Consider the following 16995-nt stretch of genomic DNA (forward strand, 5'->3'; position numbering starts at 1 on the left):
CTCTATTTTATTTAGGCTTCCAGTTGTGCAGCTCTGGAAATGCCAATACATTCTGACATACTGAAAGTTATTTTGGACTACCTCTATACTGATGAAGCTGTGGTGATAAAAGGTATTAATAAGAGTTAAGACATTTCAGATATTTAAGATATAGTTAAAAATGATAAAAATCACATGAATCTTAATTTCTACTCTAATTGAAATAAGCCATCAACAGAGGCTTAAATTTAAAATAAGCAGTAGGGATGATTACTAATAGTAAAGAATGGAAAAGAAAATTTTCATTACCTATGTGAATATATAAGACTTATTAATATTGGTTGAGATTAGATTTAACATTTCCATACCCAGCTACTTATATGATTAAATGAGTACTTGACAGCAGGGAGTATAGCTTTGACAGTCTACAAAAGTTCTTTCTTGCCTATTTTTCCCCTGTGCGAACATACCTGAAGTAAAATAAATAGACTAATAATTGAACCGAAATTTATAAAGACAGTTCATTTGTATACTTTGTCAGGCAACACACCCATGTTTTATTTACCAGGTGTCTTTAGTCATAGAGTGGTATGCTTCTGTGTTCTGTTGTATGTTGATACCACATTTTCTTTATCCATTTGTCGATGGACATTTAGGCTGTTTCTATATTTTAACTGTTGTGAATAATGCTGCAGTGAACTTGGAAATGCAGATATATCTTCAAGATCCTGATTTCAGTTCCTTTGGCTAAATACTCAGAAGTGGGATTGCTGTATCATATGGTAGTTCTATTTTTAATTTCTTGAGGAACCTCCATACTGTTCTCCATAGTGGCTGCACCAATTTACACTCCCACCAACAGTGCACAAGGGTTTCCTTTTCTCCCCATCTTCATCAACACCTGTTGTCTTGGTTTTTTTTGATAATAGCCTTCCTAACAGGTATAAGGTGACATCTCACTGTGGTTTTGATTTTCATTTCCCTGATAAATAATGACGTTGAGCACCTTCTCTTTTACCTGTTGGCCATTTGTATGTCTTATTTGGACAAATGTCTATTAAGGTCTTTTGCCTGTTAAAAAAAATTTTTTTTATGTTTCTTTTTAAAAAATTTTTATATTGTATTGGACTATAGTTGATTTACAGTGTTGCAGGTTGTTTCAGGTGTACAGCAAAGTGAATCAGTTATACATATACATGTATCTATTCTTTTTCAAAATCTTTTCCCATTTAGGTTATTACAGAATATTGAGCAGAGTTCCCTGTGCTATATGTAGGTCCTTGTTTGTTATCTATTTTAAATATAGTAGTGTGTATATGTTAATCCTAAACTCCCAATTTATCCGTCGGCACACCTTTCCCCTTTGGTATCCATAAGTTTGTTTTCTAAGTCTGTAATTTTTTTGGTTTGTTTTGCTATTGTATTTTTAGGAGTTCCTTATATATTCTGGATATTAATCTCTTATCAGTTATGGTTTGCCAATATTTTCTCCCATTCCAAAGTTGCCTTTTTATTTTGTTGATTGCTTTGCTGTGCTTTTGGTTTCATGTAATACCACTTGTTTATTTTTGCTTTTGTTACATGTGGTTTGGTGTCACATCTAAAAAATCATTGCTAAGACCAATGTCTGGGAGCTTTTCCCCTTTTTTCTTCTAGGAGTTTTATAGTTTCAGGTTTTAGATTCAAGTCTTTAATCCACTTTGAGTTGATTTTTGTGTATGGTGTAAGATGTGGGTCCAATTTCATTGTTTTGCATGTGGATATAAAGTTTTTCTAATACCCTTTATTGAAGAGACTGTCCTTTCCCCATTTTGTATTCTTGACACCCTTGTCAAAGATTAATTGGCTGTATATATGAGGGTTTATTTCTGGGCTCTGTATTCTGTCTCATTGGTCTACATGTCTGTTTTTATGGCAGTACGTTATAGTGTTGATTACTGAAGCTTTGTAATAGGATTTGGAAATCAGGAAATGTGATGCCTCCAGCGTTGTTGTACTTTTTCAGTAGTGCTTTGGCTATTTACGGTCTTTTATGGTTCCGTATGAATTTTAGGATTACTTTTTCTACTTCTGTGAAAGATGCCGTTGGAATTTATATAGGCTTTCATTGAATATGTAGACTGCTTTGGGTAGAATGGGCATTTTAACAATATCAATTCTTCCAGTCCATGAACATGGGCTATCTTTCCATTTATTTGTACCTTCTTTAATTTCTTGTCTCAGTGTTTCATAGTTTTTGGTGTGCAGATCTTTCACCTCCTTGGTTCAGTTTATTCCTAAGTCTTTTATTCTTTGTGATGCGATTGTGCATGGGATTGTTTCCTTAATTTCTCTTTCTGTTAGCTCATTGTTAGCATATAGAAATGCAACAGGTTTTTGTGTATTGATTTTGTACCCTGCAACTTTATTCTTTCATTATTTTTAATAGTATTTTGGTGGCGTCTTCAGGGTTTTCTATGTATACTGTCATGTCATCTGCAAACAATGACAGTTTACTTCTTCTTTTTCAATTTGGATTCCTTCTATTTCTTGTCTCATTGCTGTGGCTAGGATTTCCAATACTGTGTTGAATAAAAGTGGTGAGGGTGTGCATCCTTGTCTTGTTCCTGATCTTAGGTGAAAGCTTTCAGGTTTTTACTGTTGAATATGATGTTAGCTTTAGGCTTGTCATATATGGCCTTTATTTTGTTGAGGTACATTCCTTATATACCTAATTTCTTGAGAGTTTTTATTATGAATGTATGTTGAATTTTGTCATATTCATTTTCTGCAGCTATTGAGAGGATCGTATGATTTTTAGCCTATGTTCTGTTAACGTGGTGTATTGTGTTTATTGATTGGCACATGTTGAACTATCCTTGCATCACAGGTGTAAATCCCACTCGATCATGGTGTATGATCCTTTTAATATGCTGTTTAATTTGGTTTACTGGTATTTTATTGAGAATATTTATATGTATGTTAATCAGGGATATTGTTCTGTACTTTTCTTGTAGTGAACTTGTCTGCCTTTGGTATCAGGATAATGCTGGCCTCATAAAATGAGTTTGGAAGTTTTCCCTCCTATTCAATTTTTGAGATGAGTTTAAGAAGGATTGAGGTTAATGTTTCTTTAAATATTTGGTAGAATTCACCTGTGAAGCTTTCTAGTTTTGGGCTTTACTTATTTTGGAGACTTCTAATTATTGATTCAGTCTCCTTACTGTGTTATTGGTCTGTTCAGATTTACTATTTCTTCATGATTCAGTTTTGGTATGTTTCTAGGAACTGATCCATTTCTTCTAGATTATCCAATTCATTAGCATATAGTTCACAGTAGTCTCTTATGATCGTTTGTATTTCTGCGATATCACTGCGATATCACTGGTAATGTTTCCTCTTTCATTTACAATTTTTTTTTTTTTTAGAAATTCACGTTCTTTTATTTATTTATTTATGACTGTGTTGAGTCTTCGTTTCTGTGCGAGGGCTTTCTCTAGTTGCGGCAAGTGGGGACCACTCTTCATCGCGGTGCGCGGGCCTCTCACCATCGCGGCCTCTCCTGTTGCAGAGCACAGGCTCCAGACGCACAGGCTCAGTAATTGTGGCTCACGGGCCCAGTTGCTCCGTGGCATGTGGGATCTTCCCAGACCAGGGCTCGAACCCGTGTCCCCTGCATTGGCAGGCAGATTCTCAACCACTGCGCCACCAGGGAAGCCCTACAATTATTTATTTGAGTCTTCTTTTTTCTTAGTCTACAGGGGTGTGTTAATTTTGTTTATCTTTTCAAATAGCCAACTCTTAGTTTAATTGGTCCTTTCTATTGTTTTACTAGTGTCTGGTTCATTGATTCCTGCTCTATCTATATTATTTCCTTTCTTCTAACTTTGGGCTCTGTTTTTCCTTTTTATAGTTCTTTGTTGTGTAAAAACCTTAAGGTTGTTCTTTTGTGATCTTTCTTTTTAAGGCATTTATCAGTATAAACGTGTTTCTTAGAACTTCTTTTGTTTAATCCTATAAGTTTTTTTAATATTTATTTATTTATTTATTTATGGCTGTGTTGGGTCTTTGTTTTTTCTGTGCGAGGGCCTTCTCTAGTTGTGGCAAGCAGGGACCACTCTTCATCGCGGTGCGTGGGCCTCTCACTATCGCGGCCTCTCTTGTTGCGGAGCACAGGCTCCAGACGTGCAGGCTCAGTAATTGTGGCTCACGGGCCCAGCTGCTCCGTGGCATGTGGGATCTTCCCAGACCAGGGCTCGAACCCGTGTCCCCTGCATTGGCAGGCAGATTCTCAACCACTTCGCCACCAGGGAAACCCTCCTATAAGTTTTGATACGTTGTGTTTCCCATTTTCCTTCGTCTCAAGATATTATTTTGCTTTCTCTTTGATTTCTTCTTTGACATATTGGTTGTTCAGGACTGTATTGTTTAATTTCCACATATTTGTGAATTTTCCAGTTTTTCTCCTGTTTTTCTGACTTTATACCATTGTGGTTGGTAGAGAAGATACTTGGTATGATTTCAGTCTTCTTAAATTGTTAAGACTTGTTTTGTGGCCTCACGTATTGTCTATTTTGTAGAATGTTTTGCGTACACTTGAGAAGAATGTGTATTTTGCTGTTGTTGGAATGTTCTCTATATGTCTGTTAGGGCCTTTTGGCGGGTATTGTTAGTCAGGTCTGCTGTTTCCTTATTGGTTTTCTGTGTGGATTATCTATTCCTATTGAATATGGAGTATTGAAGTCCTTTGTTTGTTGTTATATTGATGTCTGTTTCTGCCTTCAGCTCTTTTACTGTTTCCTTTATATATTTAGGTGCTTCAGTGCTGTATGTCTATTACAATTGTTATATCTTATTGATGTATTGACCCCTTTATCATTATATACTGACATCTTTGTCTCATGTGACTGTTTTTAAACATTTTTTTTTTTAATTTTATTTTTAATTTATGGCTGTGTTGGGTCTTCGTTTCTGTGCGAGGGCTTTCTCCAGTTGCGGCGAGCGGGGGCCGCTCTTCATCGTGGTGCGCGGGCCTCTCTCTGTCGCGGCCTCTCTTGTTGCGGAGCACAGGCTCCAGATGCGCAGGCTCAGTAGTTGTGGCTCACGGGCCCAGTTGCCCTGCGGCATGTGGGATCTTCCCAGACCAGGGCTCAAACCCGTGTCCCCTGCATTGGCAGGCAGAGTCTCAACCACTGCGCCACCAGGGAAGCCCTCATGTGACTGTTTTTGACTTACAGCCCATTTTGTGTGATACAAGTATGCCCACCCCCCGTTACCATTTGCATTGAGTATATGTTTTCATCCTGTCACTTTCAGCCTATGTGTGTCCTTAAAGGTAAAATAATTTTCTTGTAGGCAGCATATAGTTGTACCTTGTTTTTTAATCTATTCAACTGCTTTGCTTTTGATTGGATAATTTAATCCATTTACATTTAAAGTAATTATTGGTAAGTAAGGATGTACTTCTGGAATTTTGTCAGTTGTCTTCTGACTGTTTTGCAGTTCCTTTGTTCCCTTCTTCCTCTTGTGCTGTCTTCCTTTGTAATTTAATGATTTTTTGGTAGTGGTATGCTTTGGTTCCTTTCTCTTTATCTTTTGTGTTTCTACTGTAGGTTTTTGCTTTGTGGTTACCATGAGGCTTACATGTAATAATATTTTATAATTATAACAGTCTGTTTTAAAATAACCACAACTTTTTTTCTTTTTCTTTTTTTTAAATTGATGTTTAGTTGAATTACAATATTAGTTTCAGGTGTACAGCATAGTGGCTGAATATTTTTATTGATTATACTCCATTTAAAGTTGTTACAGAATAATGTCTGTATTTCTGTGTGCTGTACACTATATATATCCTTGTTGCTTATTTATTTTATACATAGTAGTTTCTAACTCTTAATCCCATAAACCTATCTTGCCCCTCCCCCTTCCCTCTCCCCACTGGTAACAACTGCTTTTGTTCTCTATATCTGTGCGTCTGTTTTTGTTTTGTTATATACATTTGTGTTAATTTTTTTAGATTCCAAGATTCCACATATAATTAATAACATGGAGTATTTATCTCTCTCTGACTTATTTCATTAAGCACAATACCCTCTAGGTCCATTGTTGCAAATGGCAGAATTTCATTCTTTTTTTATGGCTGAGTAATATTCCACTGTATGTGAGATACACACACACACACACACACACACACACACACACACACACACACACACACACACACACACACACACACACCCCCACACACCCACACCCACATCTTTATCCATTCGTCTATTGATGGGTATTGGGGTTACTCCCTCCCTATCTTGGTTGTTATTCACAACTTAACTTTGATTCCATACAAATCCTCTTCACTCTTACTTTTCTCCCCCTCTGCATTATTTCTTCAAATATTCTTTATGTCTGTTCTTTTTTCCTTCTGGGACTCCCATAGGTATCTATCTAGGCTGGATGGTGTTCCATAGGCCTCTTATACTCAGTGTATTTTTATTCATTCTTGTTTTTCTTTCTGTTCCTCTGATTGGATAATCTCAATTGATGTATAGTTTCTGTCTTCATTCATAGTCTTAATTTCATGAGATATTATTCTTATACTTTCTTTTAGATTTTTAGACATGATTTTTTTAGTTCTTTGAACATATTCAAAATAATTGATTTTAAGTCTGTAATACGTAAGGCTCAGCATCTTAGCATTCTCAGGGACAGATTCTCTTGGCTGCTTTTTTTCTGTATATAGACCATATATTTACATCTCTCTTTTCATCTTTTATAATTTTTTGTTGAGAACTGGACATATCTAAATAATATCATGTAGCAACTCTTGAAATCAGATTTTCCTTCTTCCCCGGGGATTGTTGTGTTTGCTGTTTGTTTAGTGACTTATTGGAACTAATTCTGTAAAATTGGTATTCTTTGTCATATATGACCACTGAGGTCTCTGCTTGGTCAGCTTAGTGGTCAGCTACTAATTAGACAGAATTTTCCTTAAATGCCTAAACCAGTAAATCTCCCAGTCTGTGTCTAGGGGCTCTTTGTGTGTGTGGCGGCCTGGCTTCAGTTCTTAGCCGGGCAGTTTACAACTGTGCCTTAGATTCACTTCCTGCTTTTGCAGTCTCAAGGTCAGCCAGAAGTAAGAGTTTTGGGCCTTCTTAAGTTTTTTCTGGGCATGTGCACAGCCCTCCACATATGTGTGACCTTCTAGATTCATAGGAATATGTTAAAACTTCAAAACCCCTTATGGACACAGTCAGCTCAGACTGCCATAACAGAATAACAGAGACCGAAATTTATCATTCACAGTTCTGGAGGCTAGACGTCTCAGGTCAAGGTCCAGCAAGGTTGGTTTCTGGTGAGGATTCTCTTCCTGGCTTGTACATGGCTGCCTTCTTGTTATGTCCTTACTTGACCTTTGCTCAGTGCTTGTGTGTGAGTGTGAGTGGAGAAAGAGAGAGTGAGAGAGTACACACACACGAAGGGGATTAGTTGGGGGAGATGATGGATCTGTGATGTCTCTTCTTAGAAAGACACTAATCCTGTCAGATCAGGGCCCTACCTTATGACTGCATTTAACCTTAATCAGTTCCTTAGAGCCCTGTCTCCAGATACAACCACACTGGAAATTATACCTTCAACATGTGAGTTTTCAGGGGACATAAACATTCAGTCACGACAATATCTCTTTCCCTAGATGTTCTTTTTAAGTTTTTTTAACCTGCTTCTTGGTTGCTCTATCCCTTATTTATTGTCTTGGGCAGCTTCAGTGTTAAGTAATTGCTAATTGTTTTGAATAAATGCCCTCTTCTGAGGCTGTTCACACTGGGCAAGCTTTGAGTCAGGTCAAATAAACCCCTGCTGACTGGGTTTCCAGGAAACTGCCAGACAGGTCAAATAATGACAGTTTCTAGATAATGTTGCCCCACAACTGTTCTGTCTCCTCCAGTGGATGTAGCTGCCTGTGATTGCAGGATTGATGGTTTTCACGACTACTGAGGAGGAGAGGCGAGGAGAGGAGAGGAGGATCTAAGTAGGAGCAGCTAGTCTCCCAAAGCTTACTATTCTTAAGATTCCACCAATTTTTTTGAGTCAGTGCTCCCTAGATTATTGCAAGCCTTTGGCTAATTTCTAGAATTCTGAAAAAGTTGATTTTTGATAATTTTTTATAATATTCTCATTGCTTTTGTGGAGAAGAATTTTTGAAGTAGTTCTTAGTCTGCCATTTACAATGACTTCACCTCTCCCTCATATTTTTTTTTTTTAATTTTTTAAAATTTATTCATTTATTTTTGGCTGCGTTGGGTACTCGTTGCTGCTCGCAGGCTTTCTCTAGTTGTGGCGAGCGGGGGCTACTCTTTGTTGCGGTGCACACGCTTCTCATTGCGGTGCACACGCTTCTCGTTGCGGTGGCTTCTCTTGTTGTGGAGCACAGGCTCTAGGCGTGCGGGCTTCAGTAGTTTTGGCACGTGGGCTCAGTAGTTGTGGCTTGCGGGCTCTAGAGCACAGGCTCAGTAGTTGTGGTGCACGGGCTTAGTTGCTCCGCAGCATGTAGGATCTTCCCGGACCAGGGCTCGAACCCGTGTCCCCTGCATTGCCAGGCGGATTCTTATCCACTGCGCCACCAGGGAAGTCCCTCCCTCATTTTTTAAAATGGTTTATCTACTTTCATTTTTTTCTTTTTTAAATGCATATATTTCATCTTCATTTAGAGGGCTTCTTGCTTTTTATTTACTTATTTATTTTTGGCTGCACCGGGTCTTAGCTGCAGCACGCAGGATCTTTTAGTTGTTGGCATGTGGACTTCTTAGTTGCGGCATGCAGACTTCTCAGTTGCGGTGTGTGGACTCTTAGTTGTGGCGTGCATGTGGGATCTAGTCCCCCAACCGGGGATTGAACCTGGGCCCCCTGCATTGGGAGCACAGAGTCTTACCCACTGGACCACCAGGAAAGTCGCTCATTTTTTTCTTTTTAAGTATTTTTTTTTCTTCCTATGGTGGTGGTATTGTTTTTTTTTTTTTCTTTCCTATTTATATTACTATTCTGGCAGTGATTTTAGCATTGCTTAAGGTCATTAATAGTACACTGGATCAAGTTTATGTTAAATTAAGGAAGTTCTATAGTTTTAAAAAAAAAGTACTCTTAGATGACCAATTTTGTTTTAAGTAAGGAAGACTAAGAGCATTATTCACCTCTCCCTTCGTCCTTCCCTGCCCCCTCTACCCCCCGTATGTATATATATGTTTTAACATATGTGTATCTAATTAACATACACCTGTATATTACCTTCGATGATGAGATTTGACTTTCCCCTCTATTAGTTTGAGAAATGTTTGTTCAACAGCAATGGGAGATTTTAAACAAGTCAGGCATTCTAGTGGTTCTTTAGACTAAAAAAGATCTACTCAAGTTGCCCATTTTATGGTCCTAGTCTGAACCAGGGCATTTGGGGTGTGTTTTATTTTACAGCTTTCTACTGAAAAGACAGAAATATTTTGATGTTATTACTGTTTATCATACTTTCCATTTCAACATTTAGAAAATAATCATCATAATTCTCTCGTTTGTAGTGTCTTAATTACTTGAACTTTTTCCCCTTACGTATAATGTTTACAAAATAATAATAAAGAGTGACGCTTCTTTTTCTTTTCTTTTTTTTTTAGAATCTCAAAATGTGGATTTTGTTTGTAGTGTTCTTGTGGTGGCTGATCAGCTTCTCATATCTCGATTGAAAGAGATTTGTGAAGTGGCATTAAGTGAAAAACGTGAGTTTTTGAATTAGAATCTTAGTGTGTTTTCAGGTTGATCCAGGATTTACTGTATTTTATTGACTTTCTGATGAAGTTTATGGTAAAATGCATGTTTTTGTATCATTAAAAATATCAAGACATTTAAACTACTTCGTGTCATCATTTGTAAGCACATCCTTATTTTAGAGATGTTAATATGTGAAAACATGAACATCTTAGAATTGAAATACGTTAATTTTTTGGAAATGCCATAAAAGCTTGAGTAATAAAGATGGCATGAAACTTATTTTGGAATCTGAAAGATGAGAGTTTGAAAGCAGAAATTTTTTACCCTTGCCCTGGTCTGTAACTCTACACTTAGCTACCCTGCTATTTGCTGGAATTTTTATGTAACCATCCCGTTAATATATTTGATCAAAAACTTCTCTTTTCTCTCAAACTCTTATTTTTTCTCTCTCTGTTCATTATTTCTGTTAATTGCATGGCTGTCATCCTAACACTCAACTTTGGAACCCAGAGTTATTTTTTGTTATTTTGTTTTTACACCCAAATTGCAGCTGTCAAAATTGATTATAATCTTAACTGTGTTGATCACATTTCCCCTACCTTTTTATTCTCACTGTCACTCTGCTAGTTGAGATCACTGTTACCCATCCCTTCTATGTCGTGTCATAGTAGTCTTTTAATTCCTGTTTCTCTTTTCTAACTTCTTTAATCTTTCTGTAGGAAGGAATTAATGTCTTCCCTTGTTCATATATTTTTAATTGCTTACTCTGGGCTAAAGGTTAAATTTCCTCACCCTGATATAAAAGTTTCTTGGCTTTCTAATCTTATCTTTGTTCTCTTTCTTTGCCTTTTCAGGAAGTGTGAAGGGATTTCCTGTCAAATTTTTCTAATTTGTACTTCTAATAGTTTGTCTTAGCTCTAGAGTCTTATTTACTCACTTTTCTTGAGCTCTGTGGAGTATCTTCTCTCCTTGAACAACTCTAAAGTTTTTGTATGATCCATTTTTATTTCTGTGAAATGGGAGAATTTGGGTTCATCATTAGTTGAAACTTTAGGTTAGTCAAGAGTGAGGCAGCGATCATTATTGTCTGCATATTGTCTGCATATAACTTTTGACTGAGTTATAAGGGAGAAAGAACAAAGAAGTGGAGGAAGCCAGGTGTAGAAAATAGTTGTGTTCCTCTTTTGGCTGGGACTCAGAGTAAGTAAGAAAAAGAATGGAGGGGTTTGGGAAGCCAAAGTTACATGCTAGGTAAATAGAATATTCTGGGACAGTCTCTAGCAAAACACACTTCATATATAAAGTTAACAAGGATTGTAACAAAATCTAGCATCTTTTGTACAGTATGCCAGATTCTGCATTGGCATGAACAATAATGTGGTAAGATTTAAATGTACTTATTTTCTAAATATATAGTATTTGTATGTGTTTATATATGTAAATATACCCACGTAAAGTCTGATAGATGACTCAACATAAATATATTTTGTAGAATGATTTCATCAGTTTCTCCTACTCCTAAGTATACTTTTTTAGTTTTATAGAAGAGAGAATGACTATTCTGTGCTATATAAATGAAAAGGAATGTTGTTTATCAGTGAAAGTTAAAAATATTCTGAAAAGGTTAGGTAGAAGATTGTCAATTCTTATATGTTTGCTTTTAGATGACACTGTAATGCACCTTCTGTATTTTCTTTTGCTTAAAATTTTACGTGTGTTTATACTTCCTGTGAACAAGTCATTTAAAATTACTTTGGCATATTGGGATGGAAAATGAGTTGTATATTTGCCCTAGTATAACTTATTTTTGGCAAGACACTACTTTCAGTTTTCCTTCTTCTAAGTGTTCAAACCTGACAACTTGAGAAATAAGTATATTTCATTTGCTGTAGTAACATGCCTTTCATCTCATTTCGCATATCTTTTCCTTTGTAGTTACCCTTAAGAATGCTGCTATGCTACTGGAATTCGCAGCAATGTATAATGCTGAACAGTTGAAACTATCTTGTTTACAGTTTATAGGACTGAATATGGCAGCTTTACTTGAAGCAAGGTAGGTTAGATATATACAGACTGTTGCAAAAGCACTTATTTATATATAATAACAAATATATTAGTAATTTAAAAGTGAATAACGATAAATCCCAGCTTTGTAGAAAAAGTGAAAATGTAAGGGGATTTAATCATTCCATCAGTATTTGGATGCTTAATATATGCCAGCCATTGCTAAGATACTACCGGGAACAAATAAAGACAATATCCTCACCCTCAGTGGTGCTTACATGCTGGTTGGAAGGTTGTGGGACAATATTATCACAAGTATATTTGTGTATGTTTTCATATCTCTTTGTTTAGGCTAATTTGTAACTATGTAGTTTTTACCTTGGCTTTTGGAAACTATCTGTAATACTAATTAAGCCAGCACTTAATTACTTCACATACATGCATGCATACAATTTGTTACTGGTTGATTTCTGTTTTCTCTTTGTATTTATTCTCTTTTAAGATATTTCCTATACTACATACTGATTCTTTGGTCAAACTTAGGCTGCACCAGATGGCCTGAAAAAATTGAGTTGGTCTAGTTTATGGCAAGCTGATATGTGTGTTGAAGCTTGCATGGTAATGAAATTTTTCTTACGAAAAATGACACATTTTACGTGAAAAAAATCAGCTAAATATATGTATCCTGTTTTATAAGCTAATATTTCATGTTATATTGATGTTTACCTGGATGGAAAGAATTTGATAAATGCTAATGATTTAGGAGTCATCGACATTTTAGAATTAGAGGAATCTTGGGAAATTTAATCCCATTGTTTTCAACTGTTTTAGCAGTGGAATTTTTTAATGAAATAAATCTACAGCTTTATTTTTTAGCATAAGGTCACAAATTCATTACATTTACTCAGTATAAAGTCAGTGATGAGAAAAGTAAGTCTTTTTGGTCAGCACGGGAATTTCAGATTAGATTTCTTGGTGTCAGTTGCATTTTTAAAGTCAGTGTCTAGTGTAATGCTGTATTTTGTTTTAATTGTAATAATAGCTAACACTTACTGCCATAATAATAGTTATTAATAGTAATTATTAATAATAGTACTATAATAATAGTTACATAGTAATAGTAATAATGATAATTAATGGTATGTGCCAGGCGGCATTCTAAAAGTGTTATATGGATTCACTTAATTTTCATGAAAATCTTACGAAGTAGATTCTGTTTATATCCTCATATGAGGATGAGAAAACCCGTGAAACATTTTTTTTTTTGGCAAATAATCAAGAAAACCTTGATCCATATAATTAATTATAAATGGTAACAGTTTTTTGATAATTCATCTTTCAAAGTCAGGATGATGCTTGATGATGCTTAATGAAACTAATTCCAAAAACATGTTTGAAATAAAAGTTTTCTACCATTTTTAAAAGGTGAATCACTAACAGATTCTTAATAATTGCCATTTAGGGTTCAGTTTAGAGAAAATTCTTTTGGCTATTTAATGCTTTGTTATTTTGTGAAAAATGCTTTCCAAATGAAAATTAATATTATGGGATATTAGACAATGTCATTTCAAAATGCCTCTGGTATTTCATTGTCAGAACCTGGCAGAGGTTTCAGAATACATTTATTTTTTTTGCTGACATTACATTAGTCATTCTAATCATAGCAATTTTTCCCCTTGCATTGCCAAATTAAGCTCGTTTAATTTGTCACAGTGTGAAACAAGCCAAATCTATCTAAAATATGATATTGGAGGATGATGTGTCACATTACTATTGTTCCATTATTATGTTGTGACAGGTTTGTCAGCTGAACTATTAAGGGTGGCACATGTGCTGCGGTGAATAATTTTACATGAGTAGACATTATAACTTGCATTAAAAGCAAAGATTTATGTAAGTGTAACCATTCCTAGTCAAATATGTGTTTGCCAGAAGTGTAAATAAATACGCACAGAGATGTTAAGAAAACAGAGCTGCATCAAAATTGACGTAGCATCACAAGTTAATTGTCTTCAAAATGTTAAAAAACTAATGTGGTACAGATTTGAATATGGTTGCTTTGTATTAGTTTTAAAAATAGTTTGAAGTACACTTTAGAATGTAAACTTTGATTTAAATTTTTACTGATGCCTCAAAGTACCTCTTTGGAACCTGAGAATTCCTTAAAATCTCCTTTGAATACAGTTGAACTAGTTCAAATGTCGTTTTATTTTTTTAATTTTTAAATTTATTTTTATTTTTATTTTGGGCTGCGTTGGGTCTTTGTTGCTGCGCGCGGGCTTTCTCTAGTTGCGGCGAGCGGGGGCTACTCCTCGTTGCAGTGCGCAGGCTTCTCATTGCGGTGGCTTCTCGTTGCAGAGCACGGGCTCTAGGCACGTGGGCTTCAGTAGTTGTGGCTCGCGGGCTCAGTTGCAGCACGTGGGCCCTAGACCGTGCAGGCTTCAGTAGTTGTGGCTCATGGGCTCTAGTGTGCAGGCTCAGTAGTTGTGGCGCATGGGCTTAGTGGCTCCGCGGCATGTGGGATCTTCCCAGATCAGGGATCGAACCTGTGTCCCCTGCATTGGCAGGTGGATTCTTAACCACTGCGCCACCAGGGAAGTCCCCAAACGTCATTTTACACATGAAGATATTAAGGACTAGAGAGGGAAACTGAGTTGCTCAAGGTCATGTAGGTAATTGGGAGCAGTGATAATTCTAGATAGAATTCAGGTACCTGATAGTTAGGCCATTGTTCTGTCAATATAGTACTCCTTCTGTAGTAAAGATTATACTTGTGGAAAATGAAAGTTGAATACTTGCTATTATGATAGAAAATATTTTTCTACCACTTATTTATAAGAGTTGCTTGAGTTTTATTCAGTATGTTTGTCTAATATGTTTGCTGTTTATGTGAAATATATAACTACACATACTTCCAAAAAGAATTTGTTGCAGCTGGCATATTAATGCTTTACAAAAATATTCCTTATTCAACAATATAAAATGTCTCTGCATATTTGAAAGTCTTAACAGGTATTAAACTTGAGTGTTAAGATAGAATTTTATATCTTATTATTTAGGTCTCTTGATGTTTTAAGTGACGGTGTTTTGAAGGATCTTTCTGTGTTTTACCGAAAAATGGTAAGGTTTATGTTTTTGTCAATTACCATATCAACTAACGCTGTATATTTGGTCAGACTTCTCAATGGAACAATTTCCTAATGAATTCTGATTCATTAGGATCTTTTAAAAATGAGGACATAAGATTTCTTTACAAGCTGTACAGGTAAACACGATAATAAAAATTGAAGATATTTAATGATAAAATTAATACCTATTTAAATTTCTTTATAAATGAAAGTTATTGAATGCTTTGGGGTCTTTCGTTATTTATTTACTAAAGATCAGGACAGTGTAAAAATATGGATTTTAATGATTTTATTTATTTTTATTGAGGTAACTGATTTATAACACTATGTAAGTTTCATGTGTACATTATTATATTTCTACTTCTGTATACCCTACAGCTTGCTTCCCACCAAGAATTTAACTTCCATCTGTCAGCATATAGTTGATCCCCTTTATCTATTTCACTCCCCACCTCCTCTTCTCCCTCTGGTAACTACTACTCTATTCTCTGTATCCACATGTTTGGGGTTTTTTTTTGGTTTGTTTAGTTCATTTATTTTGTTTTTGTTTGTTTATTAGTGTTTTATGTTCCATGTATGAGTGAAATGATACAGTATTTGTCTTTCTCCATCTGACTTATTTCACTTAGCATAATATCCTCATGGTCCATCTGTGTTGTTGCAAATGGCAAGATTTCGTCTTTTTTCATGGCTGAGTAGTATTCCTTTGTATGTATGTGTGTATTTATATATACATACACATATACTACATTTTCTTTATCCATTCATCCCTTGATGGGCCCTTAGGTTGTTTCCATATATTGGCTATTGCAAATAATGCCGCAGTGAATATAGGGGAGCATATATCTTTTCAAATAAGTGTTTTTGTATTCTTTGGATGAATACCCAGAAATGGGATAGCTGGGTATCTTATGGTAGTCTATTCTTAATTTTTTTAGGAATCTCCATACTGTCTTCTGTAGTGACTGCACCAATTTACAGTCTCACCAACAGTGTATGAGCGTTCTCTTTTCTCCACATCCTTGCCAACACATGGTATTTCTTGTCATTTTGACCCTAGCCATTCTGACAGGTGTACAGTGATATCTCAGTGTGGTTTTGATTTGCATTTCCCTGATAATTAGTGATGCTGAACATCTTTTCATCTGTCTGTTGGCCATCTATATGTCTTCTTTGAAAAAATATGTATTCAACTCCTCTGTCCGTTTTTTAATCAGGTAATTTTGTTGTTGTTGTTGAGTTGTATGAGTTATTTTAGGGTATATGATTTACAAATATCTCCTCCCATTTGGTAGGTTGTCTTTTTGTTTAATTGATGGTTTCCTTTGCTGTGCAGAAGCTTTTTAGTTCGGTGTAATCCCATTGATTTTTGCTTTTGTTTTCCTTGACTGAGGAGGCATATTTTAAAAGATATTGCTATGACTGATATCAGAGAGCATACCACCTGTGTTTTCTTTCAGTAGTTTTATGGTTTCAGGTCTTACACTCAAGCCTTTAATCTACTTTGACTTAATTTTTGTGTATGGTGTGAGATAATGGTCTAATTTAATTTTTTGGCATGTGGCTGTCCAGTTTTCCCAGCATTGTTTATTGAAGAGACTGTACTTTCTCCATTGTGTATTCTTTGCTCCTTTGTTGTAAATTAATTGTCCATGTATGCAAGTGTTTATTTCTGGGCTTTCAATTCTGTTTAGAGCTCTTTGCATCTGGTTTTCTGCCAATACCATGCCGTTTTGACTACAATGGCTTTGTAATATAGTTTGAAATCAGGAAATATGATACCTCCAGCTTTGTTCTTTTTTCTCAGCATTGCTTTGACTATTCAGGGTCTTTTGTGGTTCCATATAAATTTTAGAATTTTTTGTTCTATTTCTGTGAAAAATGTTCTTGGGATTTTGATAGGGATTGTATTGAATTAGATTGCTTTAGGTAATATGGACATATATCTTTTCATATTGATAATGTTAATTCTTCTAATCCATGAGCCTGGCATATCTTTCCATTTATTTGTGTCAGATTTTTGGTAGAATCTTTAGGGTTTTCTATGTATATAAAAATCATGCCCTCTGCAGATAGTGACAGTTTTACTTCTTCTTTTCCAATTTGGATGTCTTATTTATTTTTTTCTTGCGTAATTGCTCTGGCTAGCACTTCC

General features: G+C 35.6%; 1 protein-coding gene across 8 annotated transcripts in view; it reads left to right on the forward strand.

The window, feature by feature from the left end:
* The window catches only part of IBTK (inhibitor of Bruton tyrosine kinase), a 102341-nt gene that overhangs the window by 34993 nt on the left and 50353 nt on the right, over positions 1-16995 (forward strand). For all 8 annotated transcript variants that reach the window (XM_082474143.1, XM_082474145.1, XM_082474148.1 and 5 more), the window contains 4 exons: positions 16-112; positions 9615-9716; positions 11644-11761; positions 14772-14832. In XM_082474143.1, coding sequence (XP_082330269.1) covers positions 16-112; positions 9615-9716; positions 11644-11761; positions 14772-14832 — 378 coding nt within the window. The remainder of the gene's footprint in view (positions 1-15; positions 113-9614; positions 9717-11643; positions 11762-14771; positions 14833-16995) is intronic.

Source organism: Balaenoptera physalus, assembly GCF_965194825.1.
Source record: "Balaenoptera physalus genome assembly, chromosome: 9".
Lineage (NCBI taxonomy): Eukaryota > Metazoa > Chordata > Mammalia > Artiodactyla > Balaenopteridae > Balaenoptera > Balaenoptera physalus.